The sequence below is a fragment of the Serinus canaria genome, chromosome 4A (assembly GCF_022539315.1).
Source record: "Serinus canaria isolate serCan28SL12 chromosome 4A, serCan2020, whole genome shotgun sequence".
Taxonomy (NCBI): Eukaryota; Metazoa; Chordata; class Aves; order Passeriformes; family Fringillidae; genus Serinus; species Serinus canaria.
In genome coordinates, this window is record NC_066318.1 from 11,262,786 (window position 1) to 11,284,364 (window position 21,579).

At 40.1% G+C, this 21,579-nt stretch overlaps 1 protein-coding gene across 5 annotated transcripts in view; it reads left to right on the forward strand.

The window, feature by feature from the left end:
- Positions 1 to 21,480, forward strand: part of COL4A5 (collagen type IV alpha 5 chain) — a 74,047-nt gene extending 52,567 nt beyond the window's left edge. For all 5 annotated transcript variants that reach the window (XM_050974444.1, XM_050974441.1, XM_050974442.1 and 2 more), the window contains 18 exons: positions 324 to 422; positions 1,419 to 1,508; positions 1,819 to 1,958; positions 2,777 to 2,903; positions 4,128 to 4,208; positions 4,748 to 4,846; positions 5,425 to 5,475; positions 6,230 to 6,415; positions 12,662 to 12,795; positions 13,161 to 13,233; positions 13,382 to 13,453; positions 13,807 to 13,935; positions 14,210 to 14,308; positions 15,427 to 15,639; positions 15,980 to 16,157; positions 16,702 to 16,816; positions 17,093 to 17,265; positions 18,741 to 21,480. In XM_050974444.1, coding sequence (XP_050830401.1) covers positions 324 to 422; positions 1,419 to 1,508; positions 1,819 to 1,958; positions 2,777 to 2,903; positions 4,128 to 4,208; positions 4,748 to 4,846; positions 5,425 to 5,475; positions 6,230 to 6,415; positions 12,662 to 12,795; positions 13,161 to 13,233; positions 13,382 to 13,453; positions 13,807 to 13,935; positions 14,210 to 14,308; positions 15,427 to 15,639; positions 15,980 to 16,157; positions 16,702 to 16,816; positions 17,093 to 17,265; positions 18,741 to 18,822 — 2,141 coding nt within the window. In that variant the 3' untranslated portion in view covers positions 18,823 to 21,480. The remainder of the gene's footprint in view (positions 1 to 323; positions 423 to 1,418; positions 1,509 to 1,818; positions 1,959 to 2,776; positions 2,904 to 4,127; positions 4,209 to 4,747; positions 4,847 to 5,424; positions 5,476 to 6,229; positions 6,416 to 12,661; positions 12,796 to 13,160; positions 13,234 to 13,381; positions 13,454 to 13,806; positions 13,936 to 14,209; positions 14,309 to 15,426; positions 15,640 to 15,979; positions 16,158 to 16,701; positions 16,817 to 17,092; positions 17,266 to 18,740) is intronic.
- The last annotated feature ends 99 nt before the right edge of the window (positions 21,481 to 21,579 follow it).

Consider the following 21,579-nt stretch of genomic DNA (forward strand, 5'->3'; position numbering starts at 1 on the left):
TCTGGATGAATGCAGAGGTTAGAATGGAGTCTGCTTGTCCAGAAAACAGCCCTTGAATGAAGTATATTGGCATTAGTCATGAAGCTACTTTTTTTCTCTACTTATTATATTGTTCTGTTCCTGTAGTAATTTTAAATTTTCCAGAGCAAATACTTTGTGTCCTGTGATACTTTTCTTTGCTAAGCTAGGAGGAATTATATTTACTGAAGAAAAATCCCTATTTTGTTTTTTACTCATCCATAGCTACATCTGATCTCTTAAGGTGAAAGAAAATGTACAGTAGTAGTGATAGTAATAATAATAAAATGTCTTTTTCCCTTGAGGTATTCCTGGTTTATCAGGCCAGAAAGGTTATCAAGGTCTCCCAGGTGACCCAGGCCCACCAGGACTTAGTGGCCCACCAGGTGTGCCAGGATTGCCAGGTCAGTAAACAAGGCCTCAGCTGGACAGCTTTGATGAATAAAGATTTGCATGTGTTTTTATCGTGGAGTTGGGATGTTAATCCATTTATATCTAAACCAACCTTAGGGATTTGTACTTAAAACTGCAGCACAGTTTTGGGACATTTAGAGTCATTATCCAAACACATGCTTGAAGCCCTTTCCTTCAAACAGACACAAGAGCAGGTTTCAACTGATCCCATTAAAGATTAAGGTGTCTTTCAGGATGACTGCAAAAGTACTTGCTGCTTGAGCAAGCAACACGACTGCAGAACCTGCCAGCAGGACTTTCATTTCATAGGTTTATTTCATATATTGCTAAGCATTGTATTTTGGAAATGGCCAGATGGATGTATTGTAAAGGATGTCTGGGTGTCAAATACTTGCTTTAAAGAATTGCAAGGACCAAGAAAAAGAATTGTTTTGTGCCACTTCTCCCTACAGCTGTAACAATTTATCTGAAATCTTGAGAGTCCATTCTTGCTGTGTCGGATGTAGGCCTTGCTCTAAGTATTTTGTTGGGCCTAAGGAATATTGTTAACATCCAGGACTCAAACTAGTTTGGGCATTGTAGGTTGCATTGAATTCTGTAAAAGAAGCTGCTGAATACTTGTTGCACATAGGAAAGATGATGTGGTTGTTCTGCAGAGGAACTCATGAGAGACCATGTCACGCCTGTCAGTGCTGAATCCTTTCAGATGGTGACTGAATCCTGGACTGAGATTTGACCTATTTCATTAGACTTATTTCAAAACAAATCAGCAGTGGCCCTGATCAAATCTTGGCTTGCAACAAAATGAAAGTGTTGAATGTTTTACTACAAAAAAGTGTGGAAAAGCAAGTAGGTGCAGTATGAGGCCTAAAGCAACTCCAAATCCATTGCTTGTAATCAGATGATAAGTATGTTCATGTGAGAGTGCATGGATATCAGAAACCTGTAATTATTGCCATTAATTAACTCAATCACACCTTTCCTAGGCATCAAGGGAGACATGGGGCTTCCTGGGCAGCCAGGACCAACAGGACCTCCAGGATTAAAAGGAGCTATGGGAGAGATGGGTCTTCCAGGTTAGTTTGTGCTTGAATTTTACTTCATTTGGGCCAGTGTTCCCTTTTATATACTCCAAAGATGACTTTACTTGTATCTAGCATGTAGTAATAGCAAAAAAGTGATGATTGCATAAAGCCCTACATACATAGTGGAGATCTTTAGGTAATTGTTTTAGTTTGGTTTTAAAAGTTAAAAAAAAATAAATCAGGTATTCAAGGCCAGCCAAATTGTTAGGCCTTTCTAGTTCAGTTGCTGTACTTCAAATGATTTCTGTAAATTACTGCAGAAGTTTTTTTTTTTTTTTATTTCATTTTATCTTTTGGACAGGTCCCCCTGGGCTTAAAGGCAGCCAAGGACTAGCAGGACGTCCAGGGCAGCCTGGGCCTGCAGGATTTCCTGGACTGAAAGGGGAGAAAGGTGATCCTGGTCTTTCAGGCATTGGTATTCCTGGTCCCCCTGGACCAAAGGTACCTTTACAAAATCCTTAAATTAAAATTAAATGAGGAAATTAAATTTTGTGTTGATTTTTTTTTTTCCTCAACTATTACTTTATATATACTAAGTATAATTGTAAATATGTATATAAATATATTAGTAACAAGCAGAGTTGACTTTTCAGGTGAGAATTTCTAATTTTAAAGGTGAAAATATTTATATATAACTTAATCAGGTTAAAGCAGAAGGTTGTTTACCAGACTTTTCAAGTTGGATGTACTCAGTAGCCTGATCTTCACTGTGACACTTTTGTAGTTGCTAGGGATTTATACAATTAATATCATTGTCCCCCTGTCTAATTATGTAGTTAATTCCTAAAAATTTCAGACATGCATTTAAGAACAAAGTACTAATAATATAGCATGGTTTCTGCTGCTTAAAATTTTAAAGTCTGTATAATTATTCTAATTAATATTTACCTACATTATCTGTTCTGCCACCCACAAAAAAAGTGACTAAAAGATCTTCAGAATGTCTTACAGTCTGCATTATCATGGAGTAAAAAACTCTTATCCTCCTGGTAGAAAGAAATATATTTTTTCTTTAACATAGGCCAGTTCTGAGGAAAAACTACAATACTGTACACAAAATTATAGGAGAAGACTGTTGAAGTCTTTACTGTTGCTGGTTTTGCTTCATTTTGTGTTGAGATGATTGAGATTACTGGATATGAGGAGAGGTGTACACAATATACTTGTGACTTTGATGTGATGGTAGGATGGGGAGCATACAATCAGGGCTTTCCTAACTTAAAAAGTCTGGGTTCTTATTTCTGCTTAATGTTTTCCAGGGAGATCTTGGCTTGCCTGGATACCCAGGTAGTCCAGGCTCTAAAGGTATAGCTGGAAATCCTGGTTTGCCTGGATTTCCAGGCAGTCCAGGTGCAAAAGGAGAACCAGGCCTTCCTGGATTCCCAGGTAATCCTCAGCAGATTTTTTTTTCATTTCCCCTCTTGTTAATATTGATATGAACAGCTAAACACAGTGGGTAACAGGAGGAGACTCCAGCTTCTCAAAGTTTCTGGCAATCTGCTGCTTCTAAGGTTTGTGCTGTTGGAATTGTCACTGCAAAAGTGTGAGACTGCCTCTCTCATGAGTGCCTTCTGAAATTGTTCCTCTGCTCTGAGGGGATGGAGCAGCTGTGTTAGTTAATACTTCCCATAGCATTCACTCTTATCTCCTCTAACACAAATAAGGGTAAAAAAAAAGTATCTATATTATATTTTTTCTTCATGAATGAGTAAAAAAAGTGCCATCCTGGAAAACTCAGCAGTTTTTTCGTATCATTTATTGTCAAAAAAAAAAAAGTGTCCTAAAGAGAAATCTCTGAAATATAATTAAATTAGGTTTTTCATTTTGTCCTTTAAAAATATTAATAGTGGTTGTTCACAGGTGTTTCAGTTTTTCATTCAAAATTTAAAGAAACAAAGTCTTTACCTTGGCTGCATTTACAGTACTAAAGGCTGTTTTACAAATATGCTTGAGATGGTTTGATGTAAAAAATTAGGGAATTTACAGCTGTGGTCGTGACAGCAGGAAACTCAGAAGAAAACAACACCTGACCATGAACCTGACAGTTTTTACCCTCTGTTTCATGTCATGCCTAAAAGGCTGAACAGCCCCAAGGTGTATTGAGACACTGCCTTGGTCAGGCTCAGGTGCTGGTCAGAGCAGACATGCAACAGAGCAGGTGTTTCTCCTGCCTCCCACTCAGCTCATGCTGTAGGGGTGAGAATCCAGTGTAAACTCTAAGACCATTTTTACTTTTTCAGGAAGGGAAAAGAGGATTGGGGAAGGACTATTCAATCCCAGGTCATAATGCTTTCAATCTGTTGTCAAGCAGAAACATCTGTCTGTAAAATGGTAACTGTTGAGTTGTGTCCTTGGCCATGAGCACTCACCAGTTAAGAGGAGGCTTGAGAGTAGCAGTAAGGGCAGTTGTACCAGAATGTTTTGTTTCGTGCATTCTTGCTTTCTAATTCATCTCCTTGACCAACTGTAAATCTGCAAAATTAGCATAAATATAGTATCTTGGTAGAACTAGCTCATTTGTTACTCAGGGCATCTCAGATTGTAGCATTTAAAGATCTGCTGAAAAGTCAGTTTTGTTCATTATTTGATTGAAATGCCTGTACTTTACAGGAACACCAGGAATTCCAGGACCAAAAGGTATTGAGGGCCCTCCAGGTAATCCTGGCCTGCCTGGACCCCCTGGGCCAGTAGGTGAGCATGGACAGTGCAGCAGAGATCAGCTGCTTCTGTGAAAAACATAACACATGAAGGCACTTCCTTTCTTATCTTTTTAGCATCCTGGAAATGTATCTATATGTCCATGGTTGCTCAAACACCATTGCACACACTTAATTCACTGAAATTAAACAGCAAAGAAACAAATTTTAATTTTATTTTGAGGACTTGTATTTGCTGTCAATTCATTAGCTATTGAAACAAGAAGTTAACTGTTTCTGTACTTCCCAGCTTTATTTATGCTATGTGTTACTGTGGTCTAACCTGTTTTTATGGGAGCAAAATCCTAATTTATTCTAAAGGGAAGCATTACATTTTTAGCAAACAGTGACTGCTTGAAAAATCACAGGCCTAAAAGGCTTTTCTGAATTGTCAGGGGAGAAAGGTTTAATTTTACGATTACACCCTTTTATTGCGTTACCATACCTTTAGATTCAGATAGTGGTGAAGGGGATGCTGGTTTTCTTTACTGCAGTTTAGGCAAGACTGTGCTGATGTGTTCATCCCTGTTTTAGGTGATATTGGTCGTCCTGGCCCTCCTGGTCCTTCAGGGGAAAAGGGACAACCTGGTCGAGATGGTATCCCTGGACCAGCGGGTCAGAAGGGTGAACCAGGTTAGGTGTCCTTCCTGTTTCTTTCCTCCTCTTTACTCTGCATTGATGTGTCCTGCTTGCTCTATTCTTTCTTTCCTGTAATTGCCCTTACACCTTCCAAGCTATTCCAGTGGTTCCTGGCTGCTGGGTGGCTCACAAAGGGTGCTGGCAAGCTGCCAAGGAAGCACAGGACAAGAATTCAGCCAGCTCTCCTGGATTTCATTACCTGGCTTTAACACCAGCCCCTGTTCCTGTATTCCATGGTAGCTGTATTGCTTCAGCTCAGTTAGACAGTGGATAAACAGTGTAATCCCTGCTCTGAAGATAGATCTTCAAACAAAAATGCAAACATAGTAACTCCCAAAATCTGAAAGAATGTGGATTGTGAGGGGATGGAAACAGTTATGAGAGTTGCGGATGCATTCAATGGCAAACCCTCCAACTTTGGGGAAGACTGGTGAGTGAATGAGAATCCAAGTCATCTCAAGGAAGCACTTATTTAGATGAACTGCACTTCCATTGTACTAAGCCTCATATTCTCATTTCTGGAGACCTGGAAGCTAAATATTCATTTTTGTCTAAATCTGTCTTTTTTTCAGGTCTACCGGGTTTTGGGCGTCCAGGACCCCCAGGACTCCCAGGATTGTCAGGTAAAGCTTTTCTGTTGCCTTTGTTAAAAAGGTTCAATGTCAAATACGTTTACACACCAAAACCAAGAAGGGTATGTTGATTTTTCTGTAACAAATGAATGCTATAGTTCAAGTATTTTTTTCCTCAGCAGACTGTTTTAAATTAACCACAGCATTAAAGACATTTAATTACTGACCACTGTATTTTGTAAATTAGCAATTATGCAGCCAAAATAAATCCACACAGAGCAATAGCCTATTGCATTGTGTGGAACTTTGCTGATTGATGTAAGTAAATAAAGCATTCATACAACAAATGACAAATGAAGCTGCTTTGAAGGTATGGGTATTTGATACATTGCTCTTCTCTGGTAGAATTAAAGCTCCTATATTCTCCAGGCTTATTTGAAAATTTGCAAGTATGTCCTGATTTTCAGCAACATCTCAAAAAAAGGATTAAGTCTTAATACTGACAGGTTTCTTCACAGAAAGCCTTATTTGTAGGCTTACAGTCTCCAAGGATGTTTATGAATTACAGCATCACTGACTTAGGAAGACTTTTTAACGTGTTATAAGCTAGGGTGCTTTCTCCTGCAAGGATTATTAGCCCTCACTCTTTTCTGAATATTAGACAATTTTACCCTGTCTCACCCTGCAAATAAGGGGAGTTGTGGCCAGACTTGTGCCTTCTGCAAGAGAGAGAAATGGCTTTGCATGTTGCCTTTTGGGTTTTATATAAATTTGTAACAGTATTCACAAACATGACTTTTTACAGGGCAGAAAGGAGAACTGGGGTTACCTGGCCCACCAGGACCCCCTGGACTTCCAGGACCGAAGGGAGAACCAGGTTTCCAGGGATTCCCTGGTCTGCAGGGTCCACCAGGTCCACCGGGAATACCAGGGCCACCTCTGGAAGGTCCTAAAGGTAGCCCTGGCCCACCAGGAGTTCCAGGAAGGCCAGGTAAGAGCATGATCCATACCTGTGAACCATACCTCTGCCCGTACTTTGATATTTTGCTGGTGGGTCATCAGCCTTTAAATTGGCTCCGTTTATTTGGATGGCTAAGGTCAAGCCTCATGGCATAGGCATGTGGGCAACTAGAGAATTTTGTTGCCAAAAAACCCCAGTATCTATAAATGAACTAGCCTGAGTTTCTCTAAATTTGGGATGCCTGGCAGCAAAAATCAAAGGCGTTTCCCCGCGGGAGGTTCTCCGCATGCTGCCCCAATAATCCCTCACAAGCACGGTATGGCCTCTGCACACCTGAGGCCTTTGCAGCGTCACGCGATCAGCAAACGTCACTGCACACAAAACACCAAACATAACAAGCCCCATCATTCTAAGAGTCATGAAAATCAAATTCCCACTAGCATCCCAGCATGGTCAGATTGGATACTGCTCCTCATCTCCGGGCCATGTAACACAAGTCATTGCTCCATCGTGTCACGTGGCTCCCGTGGACTCCGCGCTCCATCATGCCGTGTTCATCTTTCCATTCCATGTTTGCATCTATTCCTGCACCAACTAATTCTGGGAATGAGAAAACACTACACTGAGTTAACATTGCTGAGCAACTACCTGGCCTCTGTTAGAAATTGATTTCTGTTCTGTGTTAGAAAATGTTTATTTGCATTTAGATACTGCTCTTGAAAAAAAATCTAATTTAAATGAACCTGCCACAGCTCCAGCTTAGTTCTGGATCTTTTATCCAGAAGTACTTTGCTACATCTAAGATTCATCTTGCATAACAGGCTTGATATTCTCCCTAATAGGGAGGCTACTTTCAAACCAAGCCATTGGTTATGACAGGGATTTTTTCCTTTGGAGATTAATGGTGATGTAATATTTTTGTTTATTGCCCTCAAGTTATTCTTTAAATAAAAGACTTTTCTGAGGAAAGTTAGTTTTGAGATAGTACAGATATTGTTGATTTTTGGGTATCAAGGGAGAGTTTAGCTTTGCAGTATACACTTGAAAAGATTTAAAGGTTCCCATTTTCCTCATGCCTGCTTCTGACACAAGAGGAGGCAGTCATACTGAATAATGTTTCTTTGAATGGAATGTTATCAAAATATTTTCCCTAGAGCTGGAATTGAATCATATGTTATTATCAATGGCAATGTGAATTTTTTCTTTTGCAGAGTAGGCTATGAACTCATATACACTAACTGTGTATTTAAAAAATGAGTCATACAAACATTGGTTTTAATCTATAACACCTTAGAACTGGGATGCTGTTTGCCAGTATAATGAGGTTTTCTTTTAGTGCCAGTAAAAATACTTCCATTGTGTTTCATCCTAAACCTGCTTTGTGTGTGACTGATGTGGAACAACCCCCCTATGGGTTTATAATCCCCAGCCAGTCACAATGTCTCCCTGGTTTCCTATTTGGTTGGTGGAATGAAGAGTGCATGCCTTCCCTCTTTTTCCTGGAGGAACTGACTCCCTGCTGTGCCCCAGGGGCTCTAACCAGGCAGTGGAGCATCCCTGCAGCATGTTTGTAGCCCCAGTTTGCTTTTGACTTTCTGTTAATTCTTCTGTATATAGAGTAGTGTAGCAATTAAAATTTTGACCCAGTACAGTGATTGGTCCATAACAGTATAGACTTTCATTTTTAAAAGTTTCTTATACAGAGGATATCTCCAAACTTTAAAGAAGTCTTTTAACTACACCGGGCTAAGCAACCTCTGAGGTGTAATAGAAGTACCAACTGAGATCTCTGCTCTGCTGTAGCATTGGGGTTTTATGGAGCTGCTCATCTGTTCACACTTCCCTGCCTAAATCAAATGTTTACTGATTCTGATCAGCTGGGAAGGTGGAGCAATGGTGGGACTCATTTTGTGCAGGTTTATCAGCAGGGGAAACAACCAGTGAGGTTCTGCTCAGCCATGTTCTCTCTCTTTTTCTCTTTCTTTCTCTTATTTCCATTTTTGTTGCATGCAATGTATAAAGCGAAGCATTTATGTGCTCAGTTATGTGTGAACTAATGTGGATAAACCAAACTATTATTGCAGTTCTGGTACAATCAGCACTCCAGCCTTTTGTTTCTCATGATAACAGAGTCTATTGTTGGAATGCTGATTTTGTAACATTTCAACATAAGGCAGTTACTCATAAAAGCAGCTGTGTGGCTGTCAAATTACCCCTTCCAGGGACAGAAATAAAACCAGAAGCTGTTTGCGTGTACTGTTTGTTGTTGACTTCTGGGTATATTCTAAGATTAGTAAAAGAGATGAAGTCAAACATGATGTAGCTCTCTGACTCCAGTTGAGTTACCCCTAAAATAAACATTGATAGATGGTCTTGGCATAGATTTATTAATTCATTATAAAATTAAACCAATTTCCAGGGCAACAGAACACTGCTGTTACTCCACATGTCTGTTTTCCTTGCTATGAATAATAATAGTTTGGTGTTTTGCACACTGTATGTAAAGGAATATTGAGCTAAATCTAAAAAGAAAGGTTTAGTGGAATATGTTAGTTTGTTGATATTTCTAACAATTTTGATGTTTTTCCCCTTGTTCTAATGATGACCTTGGTGAATTCTGACCCCCTACTCCCAGGTCCCTCAGGTTAGCCCCTTAACTCCAAAATAATAACTTTGCATGAAAATGAATGTATTACTTTTGTAGTGTCTAAATGTAGATATGCAGAGTCATGTTTCAGACATACCTTTTAATTTGTGGTGGGAAGAAAATACTCAGAGATGGCTTTCAGCCCTCTTTTCCATGTTGTTGTGGGACTGACATTGGAAGGACACAGTTGCTCTGCCCATGGTGGAAGTCCATGTGAGTCTAGATTTGCAAGGCTTTTATAAAGTGTCCCCAGCTGTGAAACTTGTTTTTAGCATTTTTTTTTTCGTCAGTGGAAACAATATATTCTGATTTTCAGCTTTTTTAAAAAAAGCACATTGCACTGTCCTCCCATGACTTGCTGCATAATTGTGTGTTGCAGCTTGGGCAAGTGACAGTAGTAATTTTTGTAGCACCTGCTACTGTTGATTTTGGACATTCAAGTGACTTAAATAAATTAGATGCTTCTTTTATACCAACAGTCACTGTAGGAAAATTTATATAGACTAACAGTGATGCTTTAGATTCCCAACTTAGAGCTTTTTAAGTTTTCAGTGCAGAGAAATCTTTATTTCCATTGTTTCACTTCAGCAGCCCATTTAGAGGAAATGAGGAAAGTTCTTCCTTCCACAAGTATTTAATGAAAATAAAGCTCACAGCCATATGCTCCCTGGCACTAGGGCAGTGGGACAGAATTGGTGAGAGCATTGGTTAGACATTTATTGAAACCTTAGTATATCAGCACAGAGCATAAACTGGCACTTGGGAAGATTTTAGCATCTGTGTCTAGACTGAAAATGACTTGGTATATCTATTTAATAATAATGATGTCTTTAGGTTTTGCTATGATGACTTTCAGGCAGCACAGAACTGTCATGAAAATTTAATAAAGGAATATATTTTAGTTTTCAGCCTGCTGTCCTAAGTACCACAAGGTAGCAAATTTGGTAGCCCTTGATGTTTGGATCCTATCTTTATGCAGCCATGTCAAAAAAAGGAAATGTGCCTTTACCTTTTAATTTAACTGTGGTCACTCAAGCAGTAACCACACTTTCAAAGAGAGCTGCCATCACAGCTGAGAGTTTTGTTCCAAGTTTTGTTCCACCCTGTGACTGTGATCAGTCAGAATTCAGTGATGAACTTGTATAGGACTGATTTATAAATCATAGCAAAACTTACCTATCAGTGAAATATAGTTTATAAGTACTTAACAGTAACAATGAAATGTCCATGTCATTATTTTTAACAACTGTATTACAATTAGTATTTAAAATAATTTACCAAATATGTAAGAAATAGTGCTGTGAGGCAAACTTGTGTATTTATTGTAGTTTTTAGCTGCAAATTGCATGGTGATATGTTGATATATTTGAATCATTTCACTGACATGAAATATGCAAGTGGCAGAGGAGCTAAAATAATATATTAACTTAGGAGTATTGTAGGGACAACCAGCTTATCTTTTGAGAGAGGACATTTAAATCATTTTTCTAAGGATGTTATCACGTGCCATTCTCCATATAACCTTGAGCAGGTAAATTAGCATCTTGAAATATTTTTATCAAGACAAAATAATGCTAACAGTAAAGACAACAAATTCTAAATTTTCAAGTTCTGCTGTGTTTTTGCTTACAGCATTTGCAGCCCTGTTGATCCATGTCAATCCTGCTTACAGTTTCAAAGAGGGCATAAGCCTACTTTTCAGTCCTGGAATTGTATTCACAGATAGCTGAGGCTCATACCTGATTAGTGGTGATAAGTCCTTCTGTTAGTTACACTTCTCCCCTGCCCAAAGCAGAATTTTGCACAGGAGTAAGCTGTAATTCACAATTTACCTATTTGCCAAGCTCCGGGCCCGGTGAGGCTGAGTATTGTCAGTGAAATGGTTGCATAGTCCAAACCCTGCTGTGAGCAGGACTAACCATTTATAGGCCTTAGCTGTACTGTTAAAGCAATAATATGTTCTCTAGTGAAGCTTTAAGTTTGCTGTTAAATGAAGTGTCAAATTAGTTTGAGTAGAGCCTAGTCACCAGAATAACTAGTATCTGAAAATACCTGTTTGTGTATTCATGTGTGGTTTTATGCATGCATGTGGATTATAATACTGTAAATACAAAATATGCTGGTGAAGTGGGTTGTTGTGTAGTGTATATGCTGTCATCTGTACTATTTCTAACTAGTAATCTTGTTTTGTACTGTGTGATGTCTGACCCTTCTAACATCGATCATTGGGCTTTGGTGAACTCTGATCCTTCCAGGGCCTCCAGGTTAGACTCTTAACTCGGGCAATTTGTTTTACTGCATTGCACTTGATGTAAGAGAAACAGATGTTTTCCTGTAACTCTGTGATTGTCTTTTTAAGGGCTGTGGTTACTCTGCAGACCGTTTGTGTTTGATTAGCATGCCCCAGATGGTAACCTGGTATTATTTTGCATGAGTACAGTACCAGTATGAAAGAGCAAAATGAACACAAAAAATCCTCGCATGATGGGATGTTTTCTGTAGCTGAAACTGCTGCAGGATATGTGTGAAATCTAGTACAAAACTGCTGTTGATTTAAAAAGGGAAGTAATTGTATACTCAAATTTGCATGTGGAAACACAAATCATCAATTTTATCCATTGGGTATACATTATGAGGATGTCAAAAGAGATGCCGAGTTATCAAGGTTGCAGGAGGACTAAAAATCCAGCACACTGATAAATGCTGTTAGATTTGTACTACAGGAGAGAATGTCATAGCACTGACCTGCAAAAAAATCCTTTTGTTAATCCAGTTATGAGCTCTAACTTGTAAAATGTTATTAGCTGTTCTGCACTTACTTATGGTTTATTTTGCCAGAAATTAATACTGATTACTTTCCATTTAGATGGTGGGAGAAAGGTGGAGGTCTCATCTTTGAGTTCTCCAGATATCAAAGTTTTATACCCACTGCTTTGTTTTGGATTAATCTGGCTGTAACAAAGGCAAAATATTTAAAGACCAGCCCAGTTTCTCTATTAGATTTACACAGTGTAAGTCTACTAAAGATTAAAAAAAATCAGTTGCAGAGAGAGTCATTCAACACAAGGAAGTTTCTGCAACTCATGTTATGTTGGCAAGGCAGAATGACAAGCTTCCTGCTGCCCAGCAGTCAGGAGACAGCACACGTGTGCTCATTAATAGGTATGTCAAATTCTAACAAGAAAGCAGCACTACAGTGTTTACACTGTACTGTGCTGGTGTTGAGACAAGTTTACAAAAGGAATTCAGACTGTTAAGAAGCACTTAAGACATGATGAATGCAATGCAGGTCAGCAGAGAGGATATTTGTACCATCGAATTTTGGGTTTCTTGGCTCCTGGTAAAGGCACTGGTCTGGTCACCAGTGAGCTGCTAATGCAGGTGAGCTGCACTGCCTTCTGGAAAGACCTGCTTCATCACCTAGATAAGGGGCCTTGGTTCCTGAGTTGGGTAGTGCAAATAATTCCTCTTCTTACTTGTTTTCCTTTTAGTTTACCCTGAATTTAGCACTGAAATAGAGCTGGAAAGTTAAGGCACTTTTTTTTTTTTTTTTTAAACACTGAAGGCACAAACTTGGGGAGAATGAATGATATGTACTAATGTGTGCATATTTTTTCTGCAATGTTAAGGTCCACCAGGCCCAGAAGGTCCACGAGGGCCCCCAGGCAGTGGAGGACTTAAAGGGGAAAAAGGGAACCCAGGTCCACCTGGCCCACCTGGCCTGACTGGTCCAAAGGGAGATCAAGGACCACCTGGACGCCAGGTAGGACAAGAAATGGAGTTTTCCCCTAGTTAATTTTTAAATCAAATAAAAATGGAATATATTTGGGTGGAACATGCAGTTTAACATAATAAAAGCCAAAATGTGGTAACTAGCACCCTGTCTTATAGCAAGGAAGAGGATATTTTCCTCAGCTATCCCCCAGTATCTAGGCAGGATGTCCCTGCTAATATCCCATGGGAGCTGGAGCTGTCCATGCAGCCTCATGTTCCCACTCTCACTGCCAGCCCCCCGTGGCCTCAGCCCTCCCGAGCCCCCAGTGTGCTTTGTTGTCCCCAGCCACCTGTTCCATCCTGCTTCTCTAGAACTGCTGAGATGGGGGAATAACATGAGGCTCTTCTCTTCAGGGGGATCCTGGTCGTCCAGGTCTGAATGGAATGAAGGGTGACCCTGGGGTTCCAGGCGTTCCAGGATTCCCAGGTATTTCACTGGCTATTCCCAGGTATTTAACCAGCATTTTGAGCAAAACCTCCAGACACAGTAACAGCCTGTTCAGGCCATTCCTGCAGCAGACTTTGTAGAACAGCACGTTCTTTCACTAGGTAACTGTGTGAATTTGATGTTTCAGGTATGAAGGGTCCCACTGGACCTGCAGGACCCACTGGCCTCACGGGCAGCCAGGGACTGCCGGGCCCACCAGGTAGGAGTCGAGGGTAGTGGCACTGTCACTTTTGCTCCCTGTCAGTAGAATTTGTTACATAGATGAGTTGGTCTCAGCCAGAAGTCAAAGTGAAGTGAGCAAGATCTTCAGCATAATTCCAACCTGTACTTTTTAGCCCCTACAAGTAATTCTAATATGTTTTACACTCTGTATCCAGTCTATATGGATTAACTCCTCTGAGGGGGGTCACCAAGAGTACTTTTTTATCCTATACATACAGCTGTTCTTTCTTGCAATGATGGAACTCTTGGCTGCTGATTTTGAAATAAAGAAACTGTTTCTAATGCTGTCTTCCACCTTGGTTTATCTAATACCAATCTTCCTTCTCTCAGGTCCACCAGGTTTACCAGGTACCATTGGACGAAGCATTGTTGTCAAAGGTGATCCTGGTTCCCCGGGTCCTCCAGGACAGCCTGGGTCCAAAGGGCCGCCTGGATTGCCAGGGCCACAGGGATTGCCAGGTATGATCCAAGGTGGCTGCAGAGGACATGACCAGAAATGTATCTGAGTGCAGGTGGCAGTGCCAGTGACATGGCACAGGCTGCAGAGATGATTTACTGAGCTCAGCAAGGGGCAAGAGAGAAATGCAGGTTAACAGATAAACACAGGATTCCACCATACACATTTGGCTTATTTTTATGTGTCAGAAAGAAGCAACAGATGAGTCACTGACAACTTGAAGATTTCTGTAGTGAGATTTCAAGAGCTTTTATTTTATGCTTTTGTGTTTTCTAGGTCCAATTGGTCTTCCTGGTGACCCAGGGAGAGATGGACTTCCTGGTTTTGATGGTCCAGCAGGACGAAAAGGAGAGAGAGGTCTTCCAGGCCAACCAGGTAGGGTGTTGATGCTATGAGGGCTCACTGGAAAAAGACTCATTTCTGAATGGAGGTTAATACTGGGAAGTATGATCTTTGCATCCCCTTTGCAGCACAGATGATGCAGAGGAGATAATGATTGTAAAAAAACTGAAGAGAGAGATTAGTAAAATAATGCTTATTTTGCATGGAAATTATGAATGGGGAAAAACAGACTTCATAGAAGAGTTTCACTAAAGTCAGACATTGGACTAACTAATTTAGGTATTGCTTAGAACCACTGAACCAGGATTTGAGAAATCACACAAGGCACTGGCAAAATTTTCTAAAGGTAATAGATATTAAGTAGCTCTCTATTGCAATTTGTGAGAAAATATATTAGAATTTAAACAGTTAAAAATAATACAAAAATCCATAACACCTCTTTTTCCTTTTTGTCTGAGCAGCTCTATGAAATCTATTAGCATTATTTTAGTAAAAAAATGTAAATAATGACTACAGAATAACACAGTCTTAATATTTGTAGTTATATTTCCTGATATTGCTGTTCAAGAACAGCCTTTTCTGATACATTTCTCAGCTATTTGACTCATTTTTGCTCACATTCAAGGCTGTTCTAGCTTATTTCCACTTTTAGTAACCTATTCCAAAACTGGCAGCAGCTTTTCGTTTTGATGGGCTTTGGCTCAGATGTTACCACAGCATGGCCTGGAGTAAGACTTGCCCCTGTTTCTGGCACTGCCATTTATTTTGTGATCTTGAGCAAGATATTTCAACATTATCTTAAGCTGCACACACAGTTATGTTTTAGAAGTGGGAAGATGACTGAAGTCATTCCAGTGGCTGCCATGTCCTCTGCAGTTATCATAATCCCTGACAGCCCTGAGAGCATTTAACTTCACAATACCCCTACAACACAGAAGTTCCACTGTTACACCCACCTATGACAATCTTCCTGATTCAACCAAGCTTAAATGAAAAAAAAAAAAAAAATGACAGTGTTAGCAAATACCAGGTGCCCTTACACAGAAGCACTCAATCATGAGACCAACAACCTTCCAGAGCTATGTTGGTCCTAAGAGAGCAAGCAATGGTGTTAATCAACGCTGTGTGTTGTGTTTCTCTCCTATGAACAGGTTCACGAGGAATACAAGGACCTCCTGGTCCTGATGGCTTACAAGGCCCACCTGGTCCTCCTGGAACAGCTTCTGTTGCTCATGGATTCCTTATAACTCGGCACAGCCAGACCAGGGATACACCACTATGTCCACAGGGAACATCAAGAATATATGATGGATTCTCTCTTCTGTATGTGCAAGGAAATGAGAGAGCACATGGCCAGGATTTGGGTGAGATATTCTGTATGCTCTCTCTTTAAGAGGAAACATTCTGTAGCTGCTTCTTCGAATGCTTGGGTTCTCTGAAGACAGAGCAGTCTTGGAGATTTCTAGATGAGGATGGGGATTGCATGCTAAGATCTGCTATCTCCAGAGGATGCACATTGTAATTCAGGATGAAGGAAGGTAAACCAAAATGGAGAAGTGAAGTTTTTCCCCCATGTGACAATCTGATAGCACTGCTGTGCACTCACAAGAGGGAGAGGAAGGATCCACAAGTACTGTTCTGCAAGAAGTGCTAAAAAAAGCAATGAAGTGAAAACTTTGCTGTCTTATGTGTCTTACTCTGTAGGTACTGCTGGGAGCTGTCTTAGACGTTTCAGCACCATGCCCTTCATGTTCTGCAACATCAACAATGTCTGTAACTTTGCATCAAGGAATGACTATTCCTACTGGCTGTCAACCCCCGAGTCGATGCCGATGAGCATGGAGCCCCTGACTGGGCCAAGCATTCAGCCCTTCATTAGCCGGTGAGGCACAGCAGGCCAGCAGCTCTGCTTTAGTATCTGGAGAAATAGTACATCTTACCCACGTGTCTCCAACATGCAGCTTGGGAATTAAGAGATGAATCTGTCATGTTTTGTTCTGGGAGAGACTAGAAAAATAGGGGGTTTTTAAGTATTCATTGTCTGCAGAGGTTCATCTCCCTGCAGCTGTGATAAGAAGAGGCTGTACAGTTTTTCTCAGACAAGCAATCTCTGTAGTCAGCAGTGTGAGATCACTGTGGACAGGAAAGAGAACTGGGGAGTCATTGGCTTTAGGATTAAGGCACTCACCTGGGGACTTAGAGCTTTCAGTTTTTGTTTCAGTGACTGCTTCAGTATTTTACCCAATGTAGTAAAAATAGAAACAGATTTGAGCTCCAAAATACTCTTACTGCAGTTATAAAATATGTGAGAACTAGAAGTCTAGGTTAATGAGTTTTGTTCCCTTTTTCAGTGTAAGAATTCTAATAAAACATACTCCTATTATATTTTAACATCACATGTTTCTCTGGAATTCCCCTGTGTACAGATGTGTTGTGTGTGAAGCTCCTGCTATGGTGATAGCTGTCCACAGCCAGACCATTCAGATCCCTTCGTGTCCTCCAGGCTGGGACTCCCTCTGGATTGGTTACTCTTTCATGATGGTAAGAACTGCCTCCTACTCCAGAAGCAGCTACTGCCTGCCCACCTGTGTCCTCAGCTGCTTTAGGACACTGATAAGAACTGCAAGGGCTGTCATTTTACCTTCAGCCACTAACCAAGGTAGCCAGGACTGCCAGTACACAGATCCCAGCATCACTGGCGTTTATGGAGATGTCTGACACCACATTATCTCTGCCAAGAATGAACAGTAGCTGATTGCTGTGCTATTCAGGTTTTAACACCTAAGATCCTTGTTTGTGTCCTTCTTCCTCCACTAGCACACGAGTGCTGGAGCAGAGGGCTCTGGACAGGCCTTGGCATCGCCTGGCTCCTGCTTGGAAGAGTTCCGCTCAGCGCCGTTCATCGAATGCCATGGCCGGGGCACCTGTAATTACTACGCCAATTCCTACAGCTTCTGGCTGGCAACTGTAGAGGTGTCAGAAATGTTCAGGTAAGAAAACCTGTTTTTTGTCTATTGCTTTATTCCAGAATGTATGCTTTTGAAACTGAATTTATTCCAAAGATCAAAAGGTAATTGTTTATAGGGATATAGGGAAATAATTTAGCTTGTTTTCCCCCTCACAACCAGTTTTTCAAGTGTTTCTTTGGAAAGCCTTTAATATTATGTGAAAACTTGCTAGGGCACATTCTGTTTTGCAAGGAGCCAGATTCTTTTTGTGTCAGCTCTCATTCACATTTTGTTGTAGAACCTCCTCTGAAAGTAGTCCTACTGTGTTTATTATATTTGGAGCCCAAAAGAACAATTCTGATTTTTTTTTCTTGCCAAACCTTTCAATAAACGCAAATATTTGGAAAGGTGGTTCACAGATATACAAGGGGATGGGAGTGGTGGGCAAGATCAACTCTACTTAAATCTTTTGAGGTTCATATGACTTGTTTTTAAAAATCTTATGTGAAGGTTTCCTACCCTCCATGGCCAGCATTTTCTTCCACACTTTGCAGAAGGAAACAGGATGATATTTTGGCTGCAAGAAAGCCAGTGGCCATTGTGTCCTCAGCTTCTCTGCAGTCAGCATTTCAGCTGGAGTCTCTCAGCTCCTCCAACTTTTTCCCTTTCAAGTTGAGTAGCAAATCATTCTTAACTGAAGAATCATCTTCTTTCATAGAATAAATAGCTACTGCCCTGTTCGTGTGCTGATAAAAAAACTCTTAATATTCCCACTGTCACCTAATTGACAAGTGCAGCTTTGTGGCACAGGGCTGGCACTATGCTCTAAGCAATGGTGGCCCCTAAGTTGGCTTTGTGTAACACCTACAATCAGGGTACTTGGCATGATAATTCATCACTCTTCAGTTTTCTGGGTAGTTGATTATTGGTAATTCACCAGCAAAAACTTCCTATGAGTAACTGCCATGCACCCTTGAGATTTGTCTCTACTGTTTGGTCCCTCCCATTAAAACAACTTCCTTCTTCATTCTATTTTTTAAAGAAACTTTTAGGCATTTGACTTGTGTACACACATATTACACCAATTGCATTAGTCTCCGATCTTGTTACCCTTTCCAAATAAAAATAAATTATTTGGTAAAGCTACCTCTTAAATACAACTCTGACTGCAGCAGTTCTTTTGGTGTGTTGTTAAAGTACCCTTCAACTAAAGGCCAGAAACAGACCCCAGATAGTAATGTACACAATTCACCTTCCCCTCGGGTTGTGCTTGTGCTCCATCATCTGCCAGACTGAAACAGGTGCTTACCATACCTTGGGGACACTGACACAACTGAGCATCTGTCACCTGCTGCTGGCAACAGACAGAATGAGCCCTCTTAGAAAAACTCTCAAATTCAGGATTCATTCCCTGCTCACATAAACTTAAGTTTTATATGAAACAGTGAATTCAGTAGAAGTGGAACTGTAAACAAAGAAAAACCTAATGCAACCTTTCCTTTGTGTCTGTCACCCAGCAAACCTCAGTCTGAGACACTGAAAGCTGGAGACTTGAGGACACGGATTAGTCGTTGTCAAGTTTGCATGAAGAAGACGTAACATCTTGGAGAATGTTTTATAAAACAGTTGAAAATTCCTAAGATGCACTGTCTTCCAGCTGCAACAATGGTGCTACTGTGCAGAAAGAAAAGAAAAAACAAATCCAAACTGTTTTAACCATGCAAATTCAAGTGTACCTCACTCATGTGCCAAACTAAGGGTTGTTCAGTACGTATTTGACAACAGCACTAAGATGAAAGAATTGACCTCTTGGAAACAGAAAAGAACACTTGAGGTTCACAAAGGATCAGAAGATGAATTTTTTTCATTTCTCTCCCTGTACCAAAATGGCACCTTTTTGATCAACCAAGAGAATTGAGAAGAACACGACGCACTGAGTATGTTTAAAATAACAAGACTGCAGTTTTGAAAAACATTTTTCATGGTGCTACTAACCCTACTGTATTTTTAATATGAAATTTTAAGCTTATTTCTCTTTGTAAGTAATGAAATGTGTATATTGTGTAAACACCTTTTTAATCTAAACTTTCAGTCATCTAGAAACAAACCAGACTGATAAAAAAATCCTTATGTCTAAAATGAAAAGATAAGACAGTATTTTATTATGAAACTTGTGGTACAGAGAGAATTTACCCCTCTTATGCCAATTTATTCATTTAATTTTTCATTTCCTTCCTCTGTTGCCAACCTGATATATTTGGGGAATGCACAATTATTCTGAAGTAATTTTGATCAGGGTTTTAAATGTTGTACACCATACCAGCAGTGGTTTTATTTGTGCTTAGAAAACCCAATCCACTTGAAAAGGGCTTTTTTATCTTGTGAAAATATGTGAAATTATTAGCCATATTCTATATCCTTCTTTTAAGAATACAAGTCACATTCACATTTTAGTAATCAGTTTGGTTTAACCAAACCTGTCCTTTGGGAATATCCAGTTACCAAAGCATTTAGGGTGATGCTTACATGGTGTCATATGTTTTATCCAAAATAGTATACACACTAAGAAACCTTCTGAATAAAATAAAACATAAGCTGGTGGAAACCTTCCTATTTACAAATTTATCTTTTAATCTTATGTGAATTTATACACATCCACAATGTATTCACAGTATACAGCAATTCCTGTGTATGTATAGTTCACATAAGGCCTTGAAAGATGGTGCATGCAGTCTTTCTGATGTCAGTTTGTAAGAATCCTCCTATGTATGTCTAAAGAGTGTCACTACTTGTGCAATAGCTGAAAAGTGATCACTTTTGTATGCATGACTGTTCAGCTTCTATGGTCAGAGCGTTTCATTTACCCTCGTGTATCAACAGCTCCCTGACAATGCAGGACTCTGTCAAGTGACAATACCTTCATACTTTCATTGTATATTGCCACCTCGACTATCAATACAACCTAACTTGTGAATTACCATACTGCTCTATACAGGTGATGTGTATTTGTTGAATACTGTTAATAATTTATCTGCTAATGGCTGTTCTTACCTTCCAGTTGTCCCTGTAAACATGGAGCATCCAACATCTCCTTGTTTTACACGTTTGACTAAAAACATAGGACTGGTGACTAAGCAGGTGGCAGTGATATACAATGAGATTGGTGCTGATTTCTAAAGCTTTCAACTGAGTATGAAACTGAAGTTCTTTAGTTTAAAGTGCAAAATAATAATAGCTTTGTCTTTTTTCCATTAGCTGCAGTTATATCTGTCAGTAGAGAGTGGGAATTCAGCAATGTGTATCTTTCAGCTCAGTTTAGTTTGGTTTGCTGATGCATGTAGTAATAAACTGAACCTGCTGCTACCTCCAAGTCAGGAACTTGTTACCAAAGCTGAAATAAAATAGTAAGTCTCTTCATGTAAACACAAGCCTTAATCTTGCTGCTGGCTCTGCAGAAGTCTAAAATGAACACAGCAGTCCATCCCTAGCCCTAAAACAGCAGAAAAGTGGATGTTAAGGCCAAGGAGCTCTCAAAGGAAAGGGTTCTCCCAGCCTTTCCTACCAACACCCCATCTTGTGTTCACCAACACAAAGTGTTCAGATGTGGGCACATGGAATAGAGTGGACCATGTTTAGTAAACCAGTGCATAACTGGTGCTTCTTTGTAAGATCTGGGCTTCTCTCGCAGCAGGTAAAACCAAGACAGAAGATCCTATTCCAGGCTAAGATACAGAGGTACTAAGGTACAGTACTTAAACATACTCAGACCTGCTGGTCTTGTGGCAGCTTCAGGGCCCAAACCTGAGATGACCAGAGAAAAGTAAAGTATGTAAAGCAGCTGTGCTTGTGGCAGCTCTGTTTTCTGTTCTGTCCCTGCAGCTCTGGCCCTGACCTGGACAGGAGTCCTGAACCCTAAAGAGCTTCAGGCACAGAATTCCAAAGGGTGACATTTTACTAAGAGAAAAGTGGTCTAGACATGAAGGAACATCTTCTATTTTGAGATCTGCAGCAGAGATTCAAGAGATGTTGGGTTAATTCTCACCACACCTTCTGTGCCTTAGAGCAGGTAAATCACTTGACCTGTGTTGGATCGGAGTTACTGATCGATGAAAGAGAACACGGTTATTATTCTCTTCTGCTTCTTGATGCTTAGACTGTAAGCTCCTTGGGGCAGAGACATTGAGGGGGCTCAAATGTTGGTTGGGGCCTCTAGGTGCTATCCATCACTATATAAACATTAAACTACAGGTAAAAGTTTGTGTTTGCAGCTTTATTATTAAAAAGGAAAACACTGCTTTGGCCATTGGATCCTTAAAATAGTTTTCAACACCACCTAAACACGCTGCAGCTCTGGAC